The sequence below is a fragment of the Crinia signifera genome, chromosome 2, assembly GCF_055691185.1.
Source record: "Crinia signifera chromosome 2, ASM5569118v1, whole genome shotgun sequence".
Lineage (NCBI taxonomy): Eukaryota > Metazoa > Chordata > Amphibia > Anura > Myobatrachidae > Crinia > Crinia signifera.
In genome coordinates this window covers 224,136,421-224,163,015 of record NC_139218.1, presented here as the reverse complement: position 1 = coordinate 224,163,015, position 26,595 = coordinate 224,136,421, and the positions used below count along the sequence as shown (strand labels likewise).

General features: G+C 44.0%; 1 protein-coding gene across 1 annotated transcript in view; it reads left to right on the top strand.

Moving 5' to 3' along the window:
- The window catches only part of UNC45B (unc-45 myosin chaperone B), a 29,562-nt gene extending 14,476 nt beyond the window's left edge, over positions 1-15,086 (top strand). The window contains exons 11-20 of the mRNA XM_083171158.1: positions 338-432; positions 1,477-1,618; positions 1,707-1,847; positions 2,134-2,261; positions 3,175-3,241; positions 3,402-3,515; positions 6,754-6,869; positions 8,439-8,556; positions 11,721-11,879; positions 14,366-15,086. Coding sequence (XP_083027284.1) covers positions 338-432; positions 1,477-1,618; positions 1,707-1,847; positions 2,134-2,261; positions 3,175-3,241; positions 3,402-3,515; positions 6,754-6,869; positions 8,439-8,556; positions 11,721-11,879; positions 14,366-14,626 — 1,341 coding nt within the window. The 3' untranslated portion in view covers positions 14,627-15,086. The remainder of the gene's footprint in view (positions 1-337; positions 433-1,476; positions 1,619-1,706; positions 1,848-2,133; positions 2,262-3,174; positions 3,242-3,401; positions 3,516-6,753; positions 6,870-8,438; positions 8,557-11,720; positions 11,880-14,365) is intronic.
- Positions 15,087-26,595: the final 11,509 nt, after the last annotated feature.

Below are 26,595 nucleotides of genomic sequence, written 5' to 3'. Positions count from 1 at the left end.
CAGAATGCATCATTTACTGAATTCAGAAACTCTCCTTCTGTGATTTATTTCTTTCTGCTTCTATATAACGTTCCAATTCAGTCTTTCTAACCGCTCTAACATTTGTTTCCATTTATTCTTACCTTCTTTACTGTGACCCTACAGTCCAGACCCTTTACTGTGACCCTAACTACAGATAGGTGTTCTTTACAATTATTTGCCTGGACTGTGCCACTCCATAATATGTATGCGCTATATAAAGAAGTTCTAAAACTCAGCATAACAAGATAGATGTCTCTTCAAAATCTTCTTATAATAATGATTACCATACTTGACTTCCATAAATACTGAATTGCAGGGACTTTGTAAACTGGGATCTGCTGGAGGTACGGACTATGGTTTACGACAGTTTGCAGAGGGTTCTACTGATAAACTTGCCAAACAATGCAGAAAGTAAGTATTTCTGTAATATAACATGTATATGCCATTCCTAATCAGATTTACCCGAAAATTAGAACTTCCTATAGTGATAATGGTTTCCAGTAAATGACTGTGTTTGAACATACAAGGGATACACGTGTTCTTCTATACATTATTGGAACCATCATACAACTTTCATCATACAACCTGAATTTGAGAGCCTTGATTCATGCACATACAGTATATGAGCAAGCACTCAGTAGGTGAATATAAAGGGCCTGATTCTGAGCGAAATGCAACATTGACCATAGTAGAGTCATGATTTTTTCAGTGCATGTTTCCGTGTGACACATGCTTCCGATATTGTATGTATAGAGTTGGACACAGTGCAGCACAAATGTAAGAAGTGTTCCAGGATGGTGACAGGGATGTAACAGGGTAATGGCTGAAAAGATGCACAGACATGCTGCATCTTATGGGAGTAATGGGAAGTTTAGATTGAGCTTCTGAAGATGCACCAAGCAGTATTTCAGTGTCACAGGCACTGACAGTTGGCCTTTCAACCCTTGCGCATATGTAGCAGCATTATCATAAAGTCACAGATGCAGGACCAGCAATAGATGCTGTCACAGACAATGCAGCTTCTGACTTAGGGGGGTATTCAGTATGGGATTCTGACTGTCGGAATGTTCCGACTGTCTGAATCCTGGGCTGTTTTTCGTACAGCTCGACTGCAACATTGAATACCAGCTGTCGAGTGTTGAAAAGTGGGCATGTCGGCGAAGTTCCACAATCTGCGGCCATTTCCGATAGAACAGATCCGACTTGTTTGAAAGTCGGATCTGTTTTGTTATATTCTGCATTCAATGCGGTTGGAAATGGCAGCTTTAAATAGGGGAGTGCCGATATTTCCCCTGTTGGGAAATATCAGCACATATTGAATACACCCCCTTAGGCTGTTGCTATGGTAATGCCTGAAATTAGGATTATTAGGTTCAGTGTTTTGGACTTTTTCATTATCTTCTTGTCTGATCATCAAATTTGACACTGTAAAGTGATTGTTGTCTCTCTTCACAGGTGGTTGTGTAACCCAAATATTGACATCCAGACCAGGAAGTGGGCAGTGGAAGGATTGGCGTATTTGACCTTAGATGCTGATGTCAAGGATGAGTTTGTTGAAGATGACCAAGCTCTTACAGCCATGTTTGAGCTATCTAAGGTATGTACGTATGCTCATTCAGTTCTGATAAAGGGAATGACTTCTATACAGATATGCTGACAGTGCCATTCAATTATTTCTCCTACAGACAAGTGATAAGACAGTTCTGTACTCTGTGGCTACCACTCTGGTCAACTGCACAAACAGCTATGATGTGAAGGAGATACTACCTGAGCTGGTGCAGCTGGCTAAGTTCTCCAAGCAGCATGTGCCCGAGCAACACCCAAAGGTGAGTGGACGACAGACGTCATGTGCTGATGCTTTGCAGTAACATATAAATCTGCCAATCCCAATAATAACCATATAGATTACAAGTAATACATTATGTTTTTTTTTATTTCCCTTTTACATCTCCAATTAAATATCATGATTAAAAAATGATATTGCTGTAAATACAGACCATAATAGGCCTTTTTCACAAATATCTCATAAACGCTACTTCAGTTTTGTTGGCATATCTATACATTTGCTGTATATTACTGCAATAATAACATTGACCATATATTTGCTGCTAGGATAAGAAAGACTTTGTGACAAAACGCGTGAAGAAGCTGCTTAAGACTGATGTGATCTCGGCTCTGACGTGTATGCTGAAAGCAGACAGTGCCATCCTTACAGACCAAACCAAAGAGCAGCTGGCCAGGTAATGCCACCCAGAGGGCAGGACAATGTGTTGTGTACAGGATACTAATAGGCAGGCAGACCGTCACATGACAGCGGTCTTTACAGCTCATTCTAATTAGTAACGTTAATTCTCATTTAAAGATGTACAATGAACCTTACTTCTCCATGGTCCAGGAATAGCCATCAGCCAACTCATTACTCACATTTCATTGGAGTTTTAGCAGGTGGATAAACATGGGCCATGGAAAGGTATTGTATATCAAGATATTGGGATAATTGGAAAATGTAGTACTGGCAAAAATAGACCATCTGTGTGCATATGTTTGGGTGTGTGTGTGTGTGTGTGTGTGTGTGTCTGTGTGTGTGTTATATGGAATGTAACAGGATGTTAACTTACATAATGTAGACAGGTTCAAATTGAATGTCAACATCCAGAAAGTCATCTCATGAAAGTAGGGGTTGGCGTAGGCAGTAGTTTGGGTTAAGCTAAAATAGCGGTTGGCATTATTGGGTCAATTTTTCTAAGATGGGAGTTCTATTGAAAATGGGATGTTGCCCGTAGCAACCAATCAGTTTCTATCTATTATCTTCTAGAAGGTGCTAAATAAATAAGAAGTAGAATCTGCTATGGGCAACATCTTTTCTTAAATACAGCTGTAGAATTAACAGTAAATTTACACCTGTAAATGTTGACATTGCATGCTACGCCCAATAAAATACTGAACTTCGACTTATCCGCCATCACCGTGCCGGATGCAGCAAGCAATATTCTGAACATTTTAGTCTCGAGTCGTACATGTACCATGTTGTATGCACAGCCTCAGGGAATACAACCCTGCTGGATGCTTAGCTGTTGGAAAAGCTTAGGTGTTAATGCCTCTTGTATGGTTGATGTGGAAATGTGGTACATTGCATATGTCTTCTACTTTTAGGGTTTTCCTGGCATTGTGTGATGATCCAAAGGACAGAGGAACAATTGTTGCACAAGGGGGAGGAAAGGTAAATACTCATACATGCATACCTCGTTACTCCGTACTAGCTATCTATAAGGATTCATAGTGCATGCTGTGGCTTAACACTTATAAATCAATACTGTATATCCAATGCTGTAGCTATTGCATAAAATATGACATGATCATATGACATTTGTCTTGGATAGGCCATGATCCCACTGGCTCTTGAAGGTACAGAAGTGGGGAAAACAAAGGCTTCTCATGGTCTGGCTAAGATAGCAGCTGTGTCAAACCCTGACATTGCCTTCCCTGGAGAGCGGGTACGTATTTCCATGGCTTGTCTTTTGTAAGTCAGAAATGTTGAGCAAAAGCGCAGAGCCACAATTTGATAAATAGAAAGCAGGGACGTGCAGTCAGGGGAGGCAGGGGAGGCAGTGCCTCCCCTGTCATTAGTGATAAACATAATAAAATAATACAAAGAATATACTTATGACACATATTATGTGTCATAAGTATCTGCTTTATATTAATCTATTAATTTTGACACCATAATTTGTTACTTTACTATATCGGAGGCACCTAGAGCAGTGCCTCCGACTGTTAATGTTAAGGTTCATGGAACAAGGGGCGGGCAGGGGGCAGGGCCAAGCACCAGGCTGCAAATTTCCATTAAGTAAACCTCTATAAGCGGCACCTATAGCAGTGCCTCAGTGACAGGGACATGCTTTCAAAGCACGCCCCTGTAAGAGAGGAAGCTGCCATTGGTCAGCGCAGCAGAAGCAACCCAGGCCAGCTGCACTGGGTACAGACCTCCACCTCACCTTCCACACCCGGTGGCTGCACGGACACTCACACCTCCCCCAGCATGGGCATGATGAAACCTCCGCACATCCCCCACCCTCCTTTCCCACCCGGCGGGTACACGGACCTCCGCATTCTCCCCCCCCCCCCCACCGGCGGCTGCATGGATACCCACACCTCTGCCGGCTTGCGCATGATGAAACCTCCGCACACCCCCTGTGCGGAGTGAAGGTCTGCACACCACTGTGGTGGGTGGAGGTCTGTACTCCCCTTTCCCACCCTGCGACTGCACGGACCTCCGCAAAAAACACCCCCCCCCCCTTCTCCAGCCGGCGGCTGCACGGACACCTCTTCTCCTGTGTGCACCAAGCGGAGGCTGCTGTCAGCTGCACGCAGGGGACATGCATCCTGCCGGAGGACCCTGGAGCCGTGCCCGGAGCCTAAGGGCCAACACGAGATGAAAGTGACAGCTCCAGGGCAGGGACTGGGCAGATGGGAGAAGGGATTTCAGCAGGAGATACCGGCTGCCTTATGCTGGAAGTTGGATCCCGAAGCGCGGATGGGGGGGGGGGTGGCAATGTGGGCAGGGGACTGAAGGACAAATGCTCACTGTTGGCGCAGATCACTGCAGGCTGAAGATGTCAGCCCCACCGGAGCTGTCACTGTTGTGCTGTCACTGTTGTGCTGTTCAGGGAAGGAGTTGGTCTTGAAACTATGTGGGGGCCAGGGAAATGTATATGGGGCATTCTGTGTAAAAGGGCCGTTAAGAATGTGGGGCATATGTAAAGGGAATTATGTGTATATGTGAATTTAATAATGTGGGGCATTATGTGTCATGTGCATAAGGGCATTAATAATGTGGGGCATATGTGTATGGGGCATTATGTGTCATGTGTATAAGGGTAATAATAATGTGGGGCATATGTGTACAGGGCAATTTTGTGTACAGGCTATTAAAAATGTGGGGCATACAGTAGGTTTAACGGGCATTATGTTTATAAGGGCATAAATAATGTAAGGTGCATTATGTGAGAAAGAGCATTAATAATGTGTAGCAGTTTGTGTATGTGGGAATTATTTGTATTAGGGGATTAATAAAGTGTGGCACAATGTGTAAAAATACATTAATAAGGTGTGCCATATGTGTAAGTGGCTTTATTGTGTGGCAATGTGTGTATAAGGACATTACTAGTGTGTGGTATTCTGTGCGTATGGTGTATTACTTTTGCGTACTACTGATGGGGCCGGGCTCTTCTTTGCTGGCGAATCGCCAGAACGTCACCACTGGCGATCCGCCAGCAGCCCGGCTCACCATCTGACTGAGACGCGCGTGCGTCTCACGCGTGTGCATCTCTTGCGCGCGTCCCCTTCTCGCTGTACAGATGGCGGCTGGCGGGGGATGGCGGCTGGCGTCGCCATCGCCATCCCCTGCAAGGATGAGTCCTGCCCCATCGGTACATACAAGGGTACTGTGGCGGTTGAGCGCAGTGGCATTACTACCACAGGTGCAGGGGATTCGGCTGCTATGGCACCATTGATGTTTGTAGGACCCGCCACTCCCCTGCACCAAGTCATGCTGCTGCCAGTGCCTCACGAACCACTGATCTCACCGCACGTCACTGATAGAAAGAGTTTCTGTGTATTGATCATTACTGGGTATCATTTCAATCTGTATGTTTGCCAATGCGCCTAGGTGGTCCACCCAAAGATGTTTTTGGTTGTTTCATGCAGGGCCAGTGTAAGGCTTCTCGGCACCCTAGGCAAATCTTCGACCTACTGCCTCCCCCCCCCCCCTCCCCTCCCTCCACTGCCACCAATAACCACTTTCCTGCCTCCTGCATTTAGTACAACAGTGACATCTTTAATTGTGTGATAGGCAGGCATGGTGGCATACTTGTAATGGGAAATACCATCTTCCTAAATTTACTGGGCTACCTACCATGTCCTCTACTTTTGCACAGCCTTCTCAGGTCTGGCTCCTGTGATCAGCCATTTGTGACAAAGAGGGGGGTATTCAGATCTTATGACATTTGTGCAGGCCGGGGGATTTTTGATAGACTGCACCGGGGGATTATTGATAGACTGCACATGCATACGGTTTATTATGTACAATGCGAGAATGTCCTGTGATTAAAATCCTATTTTTTTTTAAATTGCTGGTGATACATAAATTGATTAACAAGAAGCTTGCATTTGTGGGTGTCACCCGGCCATTTTCTAGTAGTGTCAGGGAAAACGCAGGCATGTGCAAACATGTGGTAATTGAGACATCCTTCTAATGTATTTAATTAAGGCAAAATACATAGGGGAACATTTATCACAAACCATCTGCATCTATGATACGGGTTGTGAAACTTGGCGCACACCTGGAAATCCACTTAATTACTTAAGTCAGTCGTGAAGTCTCCTGAGACATGTATAGGAGATACCAGATCTAATGCAGAAATGAAGGCAAACCAAGGAACAAACCTGAAAATGTACCCTGCCCACCTCCTTCTCTCATGTGATGACTTTGCACTTCAATGTAAACATCATGTTTGCGCTGCCCTTCAGTCACTCACATTCAGTCCCTCCCTTCATCAGGTGTCAACTTTTTTGCAAATGCTTCTGTTTTGCACCATAAACCTATGCACAGAGATCTAGGCACGTGATTGTACCAAAGCTGATTTGGTGCTGCAAGCATTTTGCCTATCATATATATTGCTTCGGCTGGGTGATTTCTGGAGTACTCTAATCTTTATATTGTTTATATTGTAGGTATATGAGGTGGTACGTCCTCTAGTAAGTCTCCTGAACACAGAGAAAGATGGCATACAGAACTTTGAAGCACTTCTGGCTTTGACCAACCTTTCTGGGAAGAGCGACAAATTAAGGTATGTATTCATCACCAACACACAATCATTTGTTCATTTTTATTTTCAATGCAGCAATCACACAACAATGTGTCATGGAAACACAGTGTAAAAAAGGAGTAGTTTGCAAACCTACAGTACATTTGTTTTCATGCAATAAGGTAAACCCATGTGTAAGTGTGTGAGGATAGTGCCGTTTGTATGGATGCATTAATTATCATCAGCACAGACCTTTGCTCCAGGCAGGGACCAGTGGTGTATTTGTAATGCATGGGGACACACGCTGCAACCATTTTTTGTATACTTGCCGCCCCAACATTCAAGAGTCCCGCAATGATGGCTGAAGTGCTGCAGAAATCGCCGGAAAATGTCCGCTGCGCCATTTTTCATGAGATCTACGAATGTATATTAGAGCCTGAGACCTCTCGTGCTTAGACTACACTGCTGTACTGCTGCCGTCAGAGAGGTGGGGCCCGACTGAGGAGGCTGCACACAGGCCTCCTCTCTTAAACTGCTCCTGGCAGATGGACAGAGCTACAACTTCAACCCTCCAAATACAAATAGTCCCATCATCATCATGTGGCTGGCTATAAACCATATATATATTAAAACAAAATTCTGTATTTTTTCAACACTTATGTATTTAGGGAGACATTGGGACTGTTAATGCAGGGGGTATAGGTGCCCACTTAGCACTGGTCATACAGCACACGTCACACCTTCCCATGAGAATGCTGGGCGTTCTCATGCTAATGTGTTCATGACGGACATACGGGTGTCAGCTGCCCTCCCACTTCCCGCCGAGCGTACAGGCATATGTAAGCTTGCTCAGACTAACCTTACATATGCGTGCACCTTCTACATCTTTCGATGGTCGTGACCATCAAAAGATGTGGGAGGGTCCCAGGGGCAATGCGAATGGATGTTTATGTAAAACATCCATTCACAGCCAGAATACCTCCCTACAGTATATCATCTGATTGGCTGTAGGCATGGCCAACCATATATGTCACATATGACTAGCAGGAGCACACTATTGAAGGCACACACTAGATGATTTGTCTCTCCAAGACCTAGTGTGTACCTGGCCCAAGTCTTAGGGCCAGATTTACTAAGCTTCAAAAGTGATAAAATGGAGAGTGATAAACAGCCAGCCAATCAGCTCCGACCTGCCATGCCACAGACTGTGTTTGAAAAATGTCAGGCAGGAGCTGATTGGCTGGTTGTTTATCACTCTCTATTTTATCACTTTTGAAGCTTAGTACATCTGGCCCTTAGACTACTGAACATCACATTACTCATCCTGTTCTGCTGATGTTTAATAAACTGGTTGTTGCAGCAAAAGGTGTTTATTGGATAAAAAGATGTTCTTACTCTTTATTATATTGCTAAGTGAACAGTGTATGTAATCTTTTATCTTTGGAAATCTATGTTAGCAGAGCAAGTTAACTATGCTGCAAAAACAATGACTGCTTAATGTTGAAGCAAACTGTTATAGGGTAGTAGTAGCAGTATCTAGAAAGCGATTGAAAGATAGTGCAGCAAATCAGTGAAATTGACGCTCTGACTCCTCATTTTTATATTACAAAGGCAGAAAATTATTAAGGAGAAGGCCCTTCCGGAAATTGAGAATTACATGTTTGAAAATCATGAGCAGATTCGTCAAGCTGCCACTGAATGTATGTGCAATCTGGTTGGGAACAAAGAGGTGAGTGACGAGATCTTTGTACTGTACACTGTTCTATATGGGGCTGTAGGTGGCGGGGAATAAATCTGGAGGTGTGGCCCCCGCAACAAAAAATAGCATTGCTATGCTGGGGAGAGAGGCTGGTACTAACAGGTTAAATGGGGAAACAGGGCAGTGTCTTCAACAGGCCCTTCCAACATGCCTGGGACCAGGTAATCAGTACCTGCTCATTCAATGCCCTCAATGTCCAAGGGTGTTTCCACAAAAAGTATCTGAATAAGTCTAATAACCAAAAGCTGTAACAGATGTATTTTTAATATATTTTGCATTCAATGTCAATAAAAAGCACATTGAGGTGAATGTATACTAGCGAGTATAATACATTTCTTCGGTAAAGAGGGGAAGTAGGAAGCAGTAGGATCGTAACTTTACTCAGTGCCTCAGTCTTTGTTTAGGGGACTCTCATTGCGACCAGTCTGGGACTGACCCCCTGCACTGGGTGAAAACCCGGCACAGGATCGCAACAGCAGATCCCCATACTCTTCCTTCACTTGCTTAACAACCTCAGCCTCACTATAATTGCCCCCTCATCTAATCTGTTCACTGCCCAGGAGGCACACGGTTAGGAAGCAGGAGCAAGTTGAAGCATGACTGAGCATTCTTTGTTTTCTCTGTCCTTATGATACTGCCATTTTGCTAAATTATGTGTGAAAGGATATATTTAAAATGACAATTATAAGGATCCCACAGTTGAATATTGTAATATCCCATCTGTGACCACCATCTATATGCACAAAATATTTTCGCCATTGATTTTAATTTGTATATACTTAATTTAGTTAATACATGTTGTCTATGTATGTGTCACTTACACAATAAATCTCAACCAGGCAAATAAAATGAATGCCTCACAGGATTAAATAAAATCCCTGATTGAGACCTTGAAGTACTGAGGCTGACACACTTACATAGTTACATAGTAGGTAAGGTTGAAAAAAGACTTGCGTCCATCTAGTTCAACCTGGTATAGATATCCATTGCTGATTTGGTAGGTTCTGGTATTTTACAGACAAATTATATTTCTTATTTGTACCCATGGATGTTTTTCTCCAGTAAATGTTTGTCCAACTTTGCCTTGAACGTATTTAATGAGCCAGCCGTTACCACCTCTCTGGGAAGAGAGTTCCAGAGTTTGACTGTTCTGACCGTAAAGAAATTCTTTCTACTAGCTGAATTAAATCTTTTTTCTTCTAATCTATACTCATGCCCTCGCGTCCTAGATTCCTTTCTAGTAGAAAATAGGGTGTGTGACAGTTCCTTATATTGGCCCTTGATATACTTGTACATGTTGAGCATGTCCCCCCTTAAACGTCTTTTTTCTAATGTAAATAGTCCCAAATTGCTTAATCTCTCCCCGTAGCTTAAATTCTCCATTCCCCTAATAAGCTTTGTTGCTCGCCTTTGGACTTTTTCTAATTCTATGATGTCCTTTTTATAGTGTGGGGCCCAAAACTGTACTCCGTACTCTAGGTGAGGTCTCACCAATGCTTTATATAGTGGCATAATTACCCTTGAGTTCCTAGTTTCCATTCCCCTCTTAATACATGCCAGAATTTTGTTGGCCTTTTTTGTAGCTACATTACAATGGGCACTACATCCTAGATTGCTGTCTATTTGGACTCCTAGATCCTTTTCAAGTATGGAATTACCCAGTTCCTCTCCACTAAGGTTGTAACTTGCACACTGGTTGTGTCTCCCAAGGTGCATAACCTTACATTTATCTACATTGAACCTCATCTTCCATTTTTTTGCCCACTCATCTAGAATTGCAAGATCATTTTGAAGCATGGTGACATCTTCTGGTGATTTGATGACTTTGCTAAGTTTTGTATCGTCCGCAAAGATGGATACATTGCTGAGTAACCCTATCCCAATATCGTTAATAAAAATGTTAAACAAAATGGGCCCCAAAACCGAACCCTGGGGCACTCCACTTAGTACCGGTATCATATCTGATACGGCACCATTCACAACCACTCTTTGTTCTCTATTACATAGCCAATTCCCTACCCATCTGCAGATATTTTCACCCAATCCTAGGTTCTCCATTTTATTAATCAATCTCTTGTGTGGGACAGTATCAAATGCTTTAGCGAAATCTAGGAAAATCACATCTACAGCATTTCCATTATCGAGGTTTTTGCTAACCTCTTCATAGAACCCTAGTAGATTAGTTTGGCATGAACGATTTTTCACGAACCCATGTTGGTTAGTACTGAGTAGACGGTGATGATCTAAATATTCCTGGATACCATCCCTTAAAAATCCTTCAAATAGTTTACCCACAATTGATGTTAAACTAACGGGTCTGTAATTAGCGGGATCTTCCTTTTTTCCTTTTTTGAATATTGGCACTACCTCTGCTATTCTCCAATCTTTTGGTACTATACCTGACGATAGTGACTTGCTAAAGATATAATGTAGGGGGGTAGCTAGTTCATCCCTTAATTCCATTAATACCCTCGGATGAATCCCATCTGGCCCTGGTGACTTATTTGTTTTGAGTTTGCTTAGCCTCAGTATTATTTCCTTTGGCGTAAAGATCACAAGTTAATTTAAAGATCCCTGATTGAGACCTTGAAGTACTGAGGCTGACACACTTGTTAATTTAAAGATCACAAGTGAACAGTCACATATTTCTTTTCTCTTTGTTCTTCGTTATAAACGTATCAGTATATGTATATATATAGGGCTTTTGATAATTATAAGCGTGTGTCCTATTTTAATGTATACCAATTAAAAAAATATAAATCTTAATATTATTTTTAAGTGCCTCAACCATCTTTTCTTCTCATATTTCCTGATAGTTTTTTAAAGGGGCAAGGCATGGTTTTGCCTTGTAAGTGATTGCCACTTTAAAAAAGGTCTGAGATCTGAGGCTATTACATTTGGGCCCATTTGACATTTTGGTTGACCTATTCTACCATTCATCCTTAAGCACTGTCAATCTTTCCAATGTTGACCATTTGTACCTGTTAATCCTTTTGTACCTGTTGACCTAATGGTATTAACCTATTGGCTGTCTACCTAGACACAGTCTCTCTGTCATGCAGATACATCGGTATTTGGTTTATTAAACAACCAAAAGAGTCACTGTCCTTCTCTCCTGTATGCCATTGTAACAGGTCCAGGAAAGGTTTGTGGCAGATGGAAATGATCGTTTGAAATTGGTGATATTGCTGTGTGGAGAAGATGATGAGGTAAAACTGCAAAGAGCGGCAGCGGGAGCTCTTGCTATACTTACATCTGCCCAGAAGAGCCTGTGTCAGAAAATGACTGAAGTGGTAAGTAAAATTGATATTACAGGTGTGTGTGTATTGTAAATTAAAAAAAAAAAAACAACAACACACATTTTGTTGATGGTAACGTGGATTAATTGGAGTAATGAATTTGTAGATAGATTAAAAGATCAGTCTTTTTAGTATTTACATACGTTAGATGTGTGCATTAAACACACATATGAGTTAGCAGTTGCAGGTTTACCACAAGGCAATCTACAGACTGGTGAGTACCAAAGGACCCAATAGGACTGAATCACTGTACAGCACAGACATATTGTAGGAATAGCAGCCTCTCAGCCAATAGCACCACAACTTCACCAGACCCGAATGAGCTGCTGGGGGCAAGCCAATAAGGATTTGAGCTATCTTGACAAATGAGTGAGATGGGGGGTGTAGGGCAGTAAGTTGTAGGTGGGACCTCAAGATGACAAGCCATTGCAGTAGATCCAAAGTAGGGGATTCCCGTGCCCTGAGCCGGCCTCTGCTGGTGAGTTGTGAGTGCCTCATGGTAACTGTTGTGCAATACCTGGTTCTAGATGCTGGGAAGTAGAGCACAGGTAGACAAGATGATTGGAAAATAAGCAGGTGAGTCTCTCCCCAGGTTCAGAGAGGAGATTGTTGAGAGGAGAGCGGGTTAAGGGGACACAGGCACACTGAGCTGGGGTTGGGGTGGTGTATCAGGCAGTTGGTAATTCAGCATGGAGTCATTGGGGTAAGAGAAACAGACTGTGGCATTGGAGGAAGGATAGTGGGTGGCAGACTAGTGTGGGAGGAAGAAGAGAGGGAAACAGGCTGGTGTGAAAGGAAGCAGAAATGTTGGCTGACTGTGGTGTGTATGGGTAAGGAGAGTGTCAGGCAGACTGTGGTGTGTATGGGTGATAAGGAGACCAACTTTGGTGTGTGTTGGAGGAAAGATATTGCATTCACTGACGGGTGGGATGTGTTTTGGGTATGCATGGCTGCAAATACTGACAGGCTAGCGTAGGGGGTACTACAGCATACACTCAGGCCCGGCAATAGGGGGGTATAACTGCACCCCAAATCTGATTGGGCCCAAAACATTTGCACTAACTATATTCTCCATGTCTAACAGCATAGGGATTTGTGAATTTTACTAGTAGTGACACCCTGATCAGTTGATTAAAGCAGATTGGATGGCTGCTGAGTACACACTGGAGCAATGTGTACCAAGACAACTGCCTTGTAGAACCTGAATTTTGCATGGGAGCGCACATCAACCTGGGATTCCAGGCAGTGGAAAAGGGTCCCCAAAAAAACACCCAGGTCAAGTTACCAGGTCATTCAACCGATGTGGCTTGCAGGGTTGGATATGGGCAGGACTCGGGTAAGGGGGCAGTATAAATGTGTTACCAGGTCATCCAACCCGCAAGCCCATACTTCCATGGGCATTTGGAAGTTTGGAGGACACGGCATAAACTGTCTGTCCGCCGCCCTATGCAAACAGCAGCACCAAGCTAGGAAACAGAGTGCCTAAAGCTGAGGGCAGGCCAGCTGCTTCCAGAGTGCTGTGCTTGCCCCCAACATCATGTGGACCGATCTGACAATTCTTCTAATACTCAGAGAGGATGTCATCTCTATGCATCAGCCAAAAGACGCTGCACCAATGTGCAGTATGGTCAATATCATGGGTCAAGTGGTAAAGTGTTCTGACATGGCCTCGAACTATGTTCCAAACCCCAGATGTAATAGTGCTATCAGTTATCAACTTCACTCCACAATTCCCTGGGCTAAGAAAATATTTGTAACTGCCAGAAACCAAAATAAAACATGGAAAGGAACTTTATTTTTTATTTATTATTATTATTATTATTTTTATATAACCCTGTTTACAATCCACAGAAATCACACACACACACGTATCAGGAGCAAAAATATGTTATGGCTTGTTTGAGTAGTTGGATGCCAAATATTATAGCCTCCGAGTTTGCTGTCCATACGGGATGCTGGCCAAACTCTATGGTTTTTTTAAAGATGCATTCATTCATTAAAAGTCATGGTTTTGCCTGGCAAATGACTGCCCCTTTAAAAAAACAACTCAGAGTTCGGCCGGCTTCCTGCGCGGCTGCCGAATTTAGAGGCTATGACATTTGGCTGTGGGTCTCCACAATGTTGTCTTGCCTGGGAACCCATGAGGTCTTAATCTGCCTCTGGATCAGGGCTGTCTTAACAGCATTGTAGGCCTTGGGCAAAGCAAGTTCTGTCAATCCATATGCTTCCATACACAGAATAACTGTCAGCACTCTAATTGGTGGATAACTTCAGCAATCGACTAGCATGCTGACAGCCATTCTCAGTCTGACAGCAGGCCGGGAGGCAGGTAGAGTATCCATGTTGATTTAGGCCCATTGATGGGTATCGGGTTTGGTTGACTAAACTGAACTATTGAAGCTTATTTGCAGCCATTTGTCTATATTACTAGAAACTTCTGATTGAGTTAACCATACCTGTATTTTCTCATCTGCCCCCAGTCTACACAATGGATGGAAATCCTGCAGAGACTTTGTCTGAATGATGATCTGCAAGTTCAACACCGAGGACTTGTAATCGCCTACAACCTCATCTGTGCCGACAAAGAGCTGGCAAAGAAATTGGTGGAGTCCGAGCTGTTGGAGATCTTAACTGTAATTGCAAAACAAGAGGACAGTCCCAAGAAGCAGCCAATAATAGCTGTGGCCAAAGAAGCACTAATCAAATGCTTAGATTATGAATTAATCAAGCCTTTCTCCTGAGGACTTGCATATCTGCGTGACATGATACAAATCCCAAGTGTGAATCGTTCATTCCCTTTGTATGAGTGTGTAGAGAAGTGAGTGCTTTAATATACTGCACACAAGTAACACAGGTGTAGGTGTGTGCGTTTGAATTGTAATGCGAGATGCAGCAACTAAACAAGTTTATTTGAATTGTGGAAAAATAAATTATACAACTGTTTCCAGCATTCACCGCTAATATTGTTTAATAAAAAGACACACATTTAAATATACTGTCAGTCTATCAGTCGTTATTAATGAAAAATTCTTCTATTAATAAAATACTTCACATGAAGTTTTAATGAGATATGGACACTAACTTACAAACAAAACTATTGTGAAATTATGTTATTGGAATGATCACGGATATATTACATAAATATCTATATTCAGATGTTATCAATCCATGTGCACTTTTAGTGAATTATGTAATTGCTCTTCGTGTCAAGTTGTTTCCATTAAATTCAAACAGTCTGGTTTAAATTAATTGTAATTTTTAAAATTATTTTTCAAAAATGGTCTACATTGAATGTTGAACGATGTTAATGTTCTTATTTTGAAGTGACTCACCATTGGATCTGCTACTGGCACTAGGGCTGTTGAGCTTGACTAGACGTTGGACCTGAAAGGGTTAAAATGTACAGATAGTGGATGAACAGCTACTGTAAGTCTGTTTTCATTTTCGAACTAGGTGGAAACTGAGTATCCCTTAATGATCTATAAGTACCTCCTCCATAGTGTGCGTCAGAGGGCCTAATTCAGGTCTGTAAGCACATGCCTTTGCAGTTGTAAACTTTTGGTGATAAAATTGTAAATCACTACAGGTGAAGCTGCTGCCCAGAAAGGAAGATAGACCCCTAATGGAGCCATTTCAAAGTACTAAGCAACTGTATAAACATATGCAGCATCCACGCAATACTTTGGAACATTGGCGCCTCCTGTAGGGCTACGGTCATGCAGACTGGACGCAGCAGTAGAGAGGCTGGCCATATTACTTACATGATTTCAGCGAAATGCAGATACACATCCTAAAAATGGCCATCATGCCTGCGTTTTTGCTGCCACTCCGTTACCTCTCCCGAGCAGTCACTTCCTGTCAGTCACACTGTGATGAAATCCTTACTACGAGCAGCTTCGCAAAGGTCCCTTGACTCATGCAATGCCATCGCTGCGCATGTGCAGTTTGTCGATAATGGCTCAATTATGTGAACATTGGTATTACGTACAAACATAAATTAGTTCCTTAGCATTTAAACACCATAAAAGGACTCACAGATAATTTAAGTTCTCGTTTATTTCTTGTGTAATATAGGATTTTGGTTAGTTTTATCGGTACTTATGTAGTATCTGGGCGCCCGATTTAGAAATCGGGTCGGATCGGGCACATCGCATCGCATCGCATGCGACCAAATCGTATGCGATGCGATGCGGTGGACCCGATTTTTCCATAGGATTCAATGTTAAAATGGTCTGAGTCCATTTTAACATAGAATTCAATGGGAAAAAGGGGTCCTTTTCATACCCCTACTATCCAAGTGGGCATGGAGTTGGATATAAACCTGTGGCGAGCGTAGCGAGCCACCGAGCCCGAAGCGCGGCGAGCGAAGCGCGGCGAGCGAAGCGAGCCCCGCGAGGGGATGGTATTCTGTGTCCCCTCGCGGGGCTCGCTACGCTTCGGGCTCGGTGGCTCGCTACGCTCGCCACAGGTTTATATCCAACTCCATGCCCACTTGGATAGTAGGGGTATGAAAAGGACCCCTTTTTCCCATTGAATTCCATGTTAAAATGGACTCAGTCCATTTTAACATTGAATCCTATGGAAAAATCGGGTCATCGCATCGCATCGCATGCGATATGGTCGTATGCGATGCGATATCGCATCGCATTGCATCTGATTGTATGACAACTTAAGGCATACAATCAAAAAATCGGGCGCCCAGATACTACATAAGTACCGTTTTATAATTTCTCATAAAAAAACATGAGCTGCATGCATAGGACATTTTTTATTTCATGTTTATTTGAAAAAATGTTTGAATACGTAACCAAATTTCCAATATTTTTTCCTGTTACGTATCCTGTTTCTGGTTGGGGGAAAGCATAAGTTTATTGATTTGGGTTCCTGTCTGTACTAGTGTTTTCATATTTTCTGTAATACCAAGGACTTTGTAGCAGAATGTTTAATAAACTGACTTTTATTATGATTATTCTCATTTACTTACTTTTGTATTTATTTATTTCATAAATAGAGATGAACCATTTTTTCTTAATAATGTTCTATGAAATATTCTCCTTTCTCTGCATTTAGCTGCAGAATTCTCATTTCTATACCTCCCAGCATCCAGGTATGTGAAATGATAACAATGAAGCCCCAGTCACCCAGAAATGCTACTTCTGGTCCGAACTCTGCAAAGCACCACCCATTTTGGTATCTGCCAATCAGGACTGTAGCATAAAAAATAGTGGAAGTATTTCATAAGGAATTCTTCCAACCATTATTACATAAAATGTCCTATACATAATACAGTGGGTCCGATACAGTTCCAGTTGATAGTCCCATAGTACCTCCATAACAGTCATGGAATGCACTGTGTCCATACATTTGATGTGATTTTCCTTTTATACTACAGGTTGAGTATCCCTTATCCAAAATGCTCGGGACCAGGAGAATTTTGGATAACGGATTATTCCGTATTTCAGAATATTTTAATATTTCAATGATGTATTTTGAAGTATCTTGCATTTATGCTGTATAAACACATAATATACACACAAATATATTTTATTACCACATAAAATATACACAAATATATTTTAATTGTTCAAAAAACAAGGTTTAAAAACGGGAAACAAAATGTGTGTACTATCTCAGCACTGAATTTGAATGCCAAGCAATCATTGTCTTGCACATATATAGTGCCAGTTACATATCATGTCCCCAGTGAGTTTTTAGCAAAAAAAAAAAAAATTTTCACTTTCTGGAATGTCCGTATTTCGGAATAATTCGGATAACGGATATTCGGATACGGGATACTCGACCTGTATTACATGGTTAGCTTTTATTTTATTTATTTATTAACAGTTTCTTATATAGCGCACACATATTCTGCAGCGCTTTACAGAGAATATTTGAACATTCACATCAGTTCCTGCCCCAGCGGAGCTTACAATCTATATTCCCTACCACATGTGTACACACACACACACACACACACAGATATTCTAGGGTTAATTTTGTTGGAAGCCAATTAACCTACCTGTATATTTTTGGATTGTGGGAGAAAACCGGAGTACCCAGAGGAAACCCACGCAAGCACAGGGAGAATATACAAACTCCACACAGTTAGAGCCATGTTGGGGATCGAACCCATGACCTCAGCGCTGTGAGGCAGTAATGCTAACCATTACACCATTCATGCTGCCCTAATCCCATTTGCATTTTTATTTAGCTTTTATAAAAATGCAAAAGGGATTGCCTATAATGGCTATGGATTTTATATCGGGTAGCCTCCTCATGTGTGCAATAACCTCAGCCAAGGCCTGCACCATATTATTCCTTGCAAGGACAAGGTATGGACTGGGTTCCTGCCACTAATACCTTGTACAATGAAGGCTTTCTTCAGTTCTTCCAATGATTTCCTCTCTCCATTGTCCTTGATGGAAATTTTGCACCCATTCGTCATCACCACTTTGTCTCTCCTAGATGGGGCACATCTTGCATAAGAGCTTGTACTCCCTGTCTATGCCTGAATATGTCACGTTTCGTGAAGCACCAGCTGAAGTATAACAGAGGCTAGGTGCTTTAATATAGGGATCTTGCATTAATGACAGAAGTGATGGAAACAATGATGTAAAATAAACCTTATTTATTAAAGGTACTGTAATACAGGTTGAAAATGATGGCACGATAATATACTGGAAGTTTGTGAAATGATAAAAGTCAATAATACAATTCTCTATTGAAGAAGATGAAGATGCTTGATAATTGAAAGACGTATTGGAGGATTGGTTGAAGAATTGGATGATTGGTTTCAAGGTTGGATGATTGAATGAAGAATTGGATGATTGAATAATAGGTTGAATGATTGACTGGGGATTGGATGATTGAATGAAGAATTGGATGATTGGATGAAGGATTAGAAGATTGGAAGAACAATTGGAAGATTGGATGATGAAGTCTGAGAGTCCTTGCTGAATGTGATCGTGGCTGCAGAACCAGAAGTAACCGTGGAGAATAACTGTCATGAATAAGATGAAGATAATACCCCTTTGGGGGGCTAACCTTGTCCAGTCCGTATTGGCGGCAGCAGGTTCCGTGGTATACAGGTATGCAGTATACAATCGGCAGGAGGAGAGTAGAACTTCACCAGAGGTGCAGGAGCTGTAGTACTGGAACGGACACACATGGCGTCTCACATCTCACACCACCCATGTCCTGCGTGGCACCAGAGCACAGTGCACCATTGTCACCACGCGGTCACCACATATATATATATATATATATATATATATTAGTTTTATTTTCATGTATAACTATAAGTATTTGTAAGTCACTGTATAGATAAAGTAACTTCTTTTGTTTAAAATTTTCAAAATACACAATCAATATGTTTTGCAGTGCTAGCCTGCTATCATCGGGTCCCCCAACTGGCACTGCATTACTTCCGATCAGAAACCTGGAAGTTCATGCACAGACCCGGTCAGAGGGCTGATGGATGTCAGGACAGCATGGACACTGGTAAGGTATAAATAAATCACTATTTTCACAACTACTCTTTATGTCCTGAAGACGGGCTGTGGCCTGAACTGCCGTAGGCTAACAGTAAACTACATTTTATTACAAGACCCAGAGTGACGTCTTGCTTTCGCTATATATATATATATATATATAACTGTAACTCCGACAAGCGGGGGGGGGGGGGGGGGGGAGCGGCACTCGGCGGTCTCCAACAGCAGAAATCACAGCAAAATGCAAACGATCGTTTGCATTTTGCTGTGATTTCTGCTGTTGGAGACCGCCGAGTGCCGCTCCCCCCCCCCCCCCCCCCCCCGCTTGTCGGAGTTACAGTTATATTGTGGCTGCCAGGCCTCTTGGAGGAGGCACCGGGGCACCTATCTGATGGTATATTGGAGTGCCGGATCACCCCCGATTGTATATATATATATATATATATATATATATATATATATATGCACACATATATATATATTGTAACAAGTCGCCGTTCAGACAGAACATAGCAGGCAGGTTTCTGTATTTGTGCATGTATTTAATCTCATACAGGCCACAAATCCCCTTTACAGCAAATAAAACTTCATATTGACAATCAAATAAGATACTTGTCCTTGTGCACAGTGCCTCAGTGCCTTGAAGTGCTGACAGTCCAAGTTTCTGTTGCTACAATACTTACTGTATGCCTACTTACTAGTCCCTCTCGGGCATCAGAACCCTGAGCAACAAGCTGAACAAGGTTTTTATACTTTCTACTGCAATTAGCCCGCTTCCCACCTGTGGCTGGGCATATCTGAAAATCTGGATCGTAGCTGTGTGTTTGGAAGCCCACCCAACTCTCCCCAAAACACACCTCAGAGACCCATTCCTGGCTTTGCAGTGAACCAGGTTCTGTTACCTGGCTGCAAAGCGCTCTCTCTGAGGCTGGATGGCTCCTATTTAAAGCTTTACAGGGCTCAGAAAACTTGCGATCGGGTTTGAATTGGGCCATTTGTTGCAGAACCTTTGTGTCACAGCTAATTTTCTGTGTGTGGCTGGTCGGTGAATTGAAAGAAGACAGAGTTAGCCTATCGTGCTCCTGATCTACATTCACATGACTTATGTTGCTTGTAATTGTGCAAAGGGTTATGATAATAAAAGCATGGGTACTCGTGTATTATCAGGGCGCCTGGCTACGCTACGTTTTCAACGTAGGCTAAGCTACGTTGTCAGCGTAACTGGCGCTGTGATAATACAGGAGGCAGCACTGGGAGCCAGGTGGTGTGGTTTATACTTACCCTCCTCCGGGCGGCAATCCCCGATGACTCCCCAGCGGCAGCGACGGTTACTCCCCGGCAGCAGCGTTCAGTCACCCTCCTCCGGCACTCGCAGCGTACGCTGTACATAATTCAGCGTAGTGACGCTGGCGAATGCGACTGCCGGGGAGTCACCATGGATCCCAGCGTGAGTCAGCAGCAGGGAGTCAGCGGGAATCGACGCGGTGTCTGGGCCGGAGGAAGTATAGACCAGCCATTTTACCCCACTATCCACGTCATACCCCCAGTATCCCTGTCAGTGTGGAGTAGATTTTATAAAGTTGGTAAGCACAGTGAGCCACCGAGCCCGAAGTGTGGTGAGAGGACGCATATCCACGTCCCCTAGCGGGCCTCGCTGCGCTCGCCACGCTTCGGGCTTGGGCACATTATTAAATCAACTCCACGCTGACGTGGATACTGGGGGTATGACGTGTATAGTGGGGATATTAAGCATTGTGTATTTTTAGGGCTCCACAGCCACTTACGTATTTCACGTAGCCAGCATAGTGCTGTATTGGTATTCTGAATACACCACTACGTAAACTATGTAATGGGCGCCCTGATAATACACAAGTACCAAAGCATGCTCTATCTGTGAGCAACTAGATTGTCACTTGCACATTGCTGCTAATAATTTAACATACTGTATATCACAGTTATGAAACCATAAAAATGTCTGGTTGGTTATATTATCATAAATATCCAGTACACCACCTATTATACAGTTGCAGCTTACATGGTATAAGCAGTTTGTGCTCCCTGTGTTAATGGACTGTTTGGTATCTTCCCCACTGAAATGTTATACAGTACACTTGATTCCGTGCCATTGTGGCTTGTCACAATACCTAAAATCTAGGTGTTGATATGTGGGGAATATGGATCTCCATGAAAATGATGTCCTTGGGTGTCTGTAATCCTTAAATAAATAAACAATGGTATTCTGGTTGATACGCTGGCATGCGAATTCGCATGTAAGGCAGAATATACCTCATTGCAATTGTGCAGCTGGTGCATTGCGCATGTGCAACTTTGTTCGTCCGTGCAGACTCGCAGCCTTGCAAACAAAAATACACTTGTGAGCGAGGCCCAAAATGAAGGCATCGCTCGGCGTCACCCCTTACCTCCCTTCTCCGGCCAGGTCACACTGTGGCAGCGCCCGGGCGCTGGAGGGTGGGGAGAGTGTCAGCTACCACCGCTGCCACACACGTAGTCTGTGTTTGGCGGCAGGTAGGGGGAGGGCGTCTGTTGCACAGAGCAGCGGCATTTGGAGGGAGTCGACGAACAGCGGCCGAGGTGCACTGGGCTGGGGTCCGGTGCATGAGGGAGCTGAGTCAGCTCGGGCACCGCGACCCCAAGCATCACGGAGGACGGAAGCCAGGTGTCAAGGGTCGGCGGTGGGTGGGCACACATTAAATAGAAAGGGGGAGAGAATGCCTGCAAAGGCAAATAGCTTGCAGTACCGAGGTAGGCCACTAGATGGCGAAGAAGGAGCAGGCTCACCACATAGGCCCTCATTCAGGTTCATGCGCTCGCATGCACATTCGCAAGCACTCTTACGGAAAAAAACACACGCACGCATCGGGCGAAGGCACGCCTACAGTGCTTGCGAAATCATTCGCACGCAACCATACAAAGAAGGGGGTGGTCTATCACTGTGCGTACGTGTAACTGGTCGCACGCACCCACACATTTGCGCACGCACACTCACCTCAAGCAGCTAACGAACATGCTCTACTCCCCAAATGTTAGCAAACATGTCGACTAATGTTGACAGGGGCAACATGCTAAATATAGCAGAGTAGAAATGACAATAGTGGTGGTATGTTACATAAGGCAAATTTATAAGGGTGGGATTTGTTTGGTTTTAGCGCATTGGTTTGGTCAAAATAACTTTAGCAACAGAAGAATTTTGTATCTGCTAACACTTGATTGCTGGTGGTATGCAATCAGAAGTTGTGCTGAGGTAATTGTCTCATGAAATCTACCATGTATTGGTGTCAATAGTGTGCAGGTGCCATTGATTTACCCATTAATTTAGCCATTTCGTGCGTGTGTTTGCTCCGTACGAATGAGCGAATTACAAGGAGCAAGGTGTGCGAAACTAAAAACCTGCTTTGAGCTGGCGAAAAGTTTTGCGTTGGAGGGGAACAATCCCTCTTGCACTCATGCGAAAGCACTCCCACCACTCATAGTGAACGCCCATGTGTACTCCCATGTGTACGCCCACTTTTGCTCATTATAATGGTCGCGCCCATGCTAACGCCCACTGCACGCCTACTACCGATGCACTCGTTCGCACGGAGAAATCTCCACGAAAGTTTGCTTGCGAGTATGTTTTAATGACATTGCACATGCGCAGTGCGCTTGCTGCACATGCGCAATGGGGGTTGCAGGGTGAAACGTGCGAATTCGCATGCGTACGCGCCAATGTGAATAAGGGCCATAGTCATAGAAAACACAGGGAAAATGAGAACCATAGAAGCAGGAGATGGGAAACGCAGGGTATAGAGACAGGGGAGCACTCCAGGTCCTCTTCCAGGTCTGGTAGTGACTCCTGAGCAACCTCCCCTGCTCCCACATGTGACCCCTCCATGCTGGCTGCTTTCCTTAATTCAAGGGCAGGGGCGTTGGCACCACCGATGGAGGGATCATGTAGGGTTACAGGCACATGGAGGAAAGATGTAGAACCACGGCCACAGGGAGGAGAACGACACAGAGGCACCCGTGCGGGGAATGAATTTAAAAAGCCATGCCCCCGATAAGAGCCATCCAGGATAGGTTAGGGCCGCAAGGCATTAACAAGGGCGGCCATGCTCCAAGGGCAAAGCTCGCATTGCCTAATAAGAAGACCATGCAGTACATTAGCTATTACAGGGGCAGAGTTTTACTTCCCCATGTTCAGGGAAATGGCGCGTAGCAGCCCCTGGAGGTGAACGACACAGCCGCACAAAGGAAATGCATGATATTTACCATTGCCAAATTATTCACTATAAATCTCCATCATTTTCAGCTAACCCACATTACACTGTTACATTTTGTCTCGAAAGTAACTACTTTGGGGCTCATCTACATTTGGTTATAAGGCATTTTAAAAGATTCCTCTCAGATGTAGCAGTACAAACCCCCGCTACTAGGTGCCACGTTCACAATCTCTACTCATATAGAACTAGACACGGCCTTCGGAGAGAGCAGGACACCCCGCCTCAGGGGGGCACTTTGCGACATTATATTACCAACTATAATCTACATGTAGCTAGCTTTTAGAAGTAGCCCAGGATGTCCCAGAATAACAATCGCATGGGTGACACCGCTGGTTGGAACCCAGAGGCCACTGATGTTATATGGTAATTTTTGGCGCATATATGCAGGCGGGGGGCTCCGAGGTTAATAGCACACCGCCAAGACGGGCGTCCTTAGAATTATATACTGGTACAATTATAAAAAGACAAGGTATTGCAGTTATACAAGGGCCCTGCTAGTAGCAGTCATGCTAATCACTGCACCACCCTACTGTACATTGGCCGTCACACTGCCCCTAACAGCAAACTTCCTTCTACAATTGCCACATTTGCACATTGATTTAATGATTTGCAGTTTCCTATATAGCGCAGCAGATTCTGTTGCGCTTTACAAGCAGAGACAGGGGGGAAAAAAAAGGGGTAACAACAGACAGACTGGGAGGTAGGAGGGCCCTGCTGCAAGCTTGCAATGTATGGATATTCTGTCATATTGCCCACTAACCGCAATCTCTTGCTATAATTGACACTTGGCCCCTTGTGTTTTATGTCTCAATAAGATCAGCCCCCTAGGTATACAGTTCTTAATAAAGGTGTTTGGCTCAGGGATTACCATTCTCCAGTGCATTTGTCTGGAACTTGCGCCTATATAACGGCATAATAAGTAGACTACATAATATGTCAGTAGAAGCCAGGGCACCGCATAATGAGTTATTTAAGAGCAATAGCCTTTAATGGTCAGATTAGCTACATTCTCGGACAGAAGAGCCGCTATCTGCTACTCAGATCTACAATTATTAAGAGCAACGGCAAAATGAGGGCATGTTTGGCTGCAGAACACAGAAGTTATGTGCATGGACAGAGCTAGGCTCCCGCTCAGATATTCACTATGGCTTCCCGACTAGGTCGCAAGCAGCAACATAAGTAAAGCTAAAACCTCTTGCATTACGTTATAACCAATAGTTCCAATTATAATATTCCACACTCATACTTGTACATTCATTGGGTGCTGACAACAAAATGAGCGTTAGTGGGCATATGCGTCCAGATGGAAGGAAATATGGAATTTCAGATCCAGGGCAGGGAGCTATGGGTAAAAGGTTCCCTGGAACACACTATGTAAAATGGGAACAATATGAATCACCGCTAACACTTAGATAGCAGCAATTGCAGGAATACATACTTCGGGATTATAGCATCCTTCAACCTATTATTCGCTAGCCATGGCGTAAAGAGCTGGCGGATATGGTCATATGTCGCAATACCATATTAACATTTTGATCCCACCCCCCAGAACCCTACCTCACCCTTTACGGTTCGCACTATATATTAGTATATAACATAACCCCAGCATTAGGGAAGTGTGATGGGAGGTAGGACAGGGCCCAGTCACATGTCTCCACAGATGACAAATTGCTCGAGAAAACATGGAAGGAATTGGAAATCGTATCCAAATCGAACAAGGAGGTTAATGAGGTGTGGACAGCCGAGTCAGAGCAAGCAGGTGACGGTCCTTCCAGTGGTGAGACAGGGTCTTTTGGGGTTCTTCCTTTTCTGCCCATGCTGGGTCTCACGCCAGCCACTCTTTACAGGAACGGGGCTGGGAGTAAGTAGCACGGCCAGGGCTCCCAAGCGCACAGCCAGCCAGCCAGGTATGCCAGTAGGCAAGCGAGCAGGCAAGGACACAGCAATAAGTGCAGGAGTGCAGCATGGCCAGGGGTGGTCCAAAACGGCTACACCGCGGATCCGCAAGGCTTGAAAGAGAGCCGCAGGCACAACAGCCAATTACAGCTATACGTCATGGCCCTTCTTTCTAAAGGGAACACGGCTTAATTGGGAAGCTCACAGGGGGGCCACGGCCATCGCTACAAGGCAACCTTCATAACGGTTACAGCAGCCTTCAGCGGCGCTGTATTGTAATCCCTTTTACTTAAATACAGTAAAGGGAGTAAGTGGGGCTAAAAAGGGACATGCTGCGGCTGGAACACTTCTCTAGAATGGCCGATAAGGAGAGCTGGGGCGCACGCTCACAAGACCATAGCTTGGTGAGGGTACTGCAGTGTGGCCCAAGCCAGGTACAACCAGAAGGTCCCTATGGTGCAAGATAAGGAGATCAAAAACAGACCAGGGTCACCACTGACCAGGTACCAATTCAGCTGGATGTTGCGCAGATGCCTTGAAGGGTTAGGCCTCTCCCCAAGGGAATTCAGCACACACTCTCGCAGAATAGGGCCGGCTGCAACCGCGGCAAGGGCAGGCTGCACGGCGGAAGAGTTTAGGGCCTTAGGCCAATGGCGTTCCGCTAGTTACAAGAAGTACATCCGCCCGCATCTACTGCCAGGAGGGCAGTGCGCCCACCAGATTGCGCTTGGGTGGATGTTTGTATGTCATTTGTGCCCATCCTACTCGGGGATTAACTACGCTCTGTTGTTGGGCAGAGCGTCCGGAGTTTTCACGCTTTTTTACCTGAACTGACAGACTGAATTCTATAGTCATAGTCCCTCAGCAGGTCCAGACGTTTTTTGTCCTCCGGCCGAGTTATCCCCATTCCCCAGAACCCTTCCCCCCTTTGTGTCAGAAATGGGCGTTCTATTGGTACTTTACCAAATTATATGCAACCAAAATTGGGCATCAGAAATTTTTCTTTTCTTTGGCAGAGCCTCCTAAAATACGCTAACATATCAT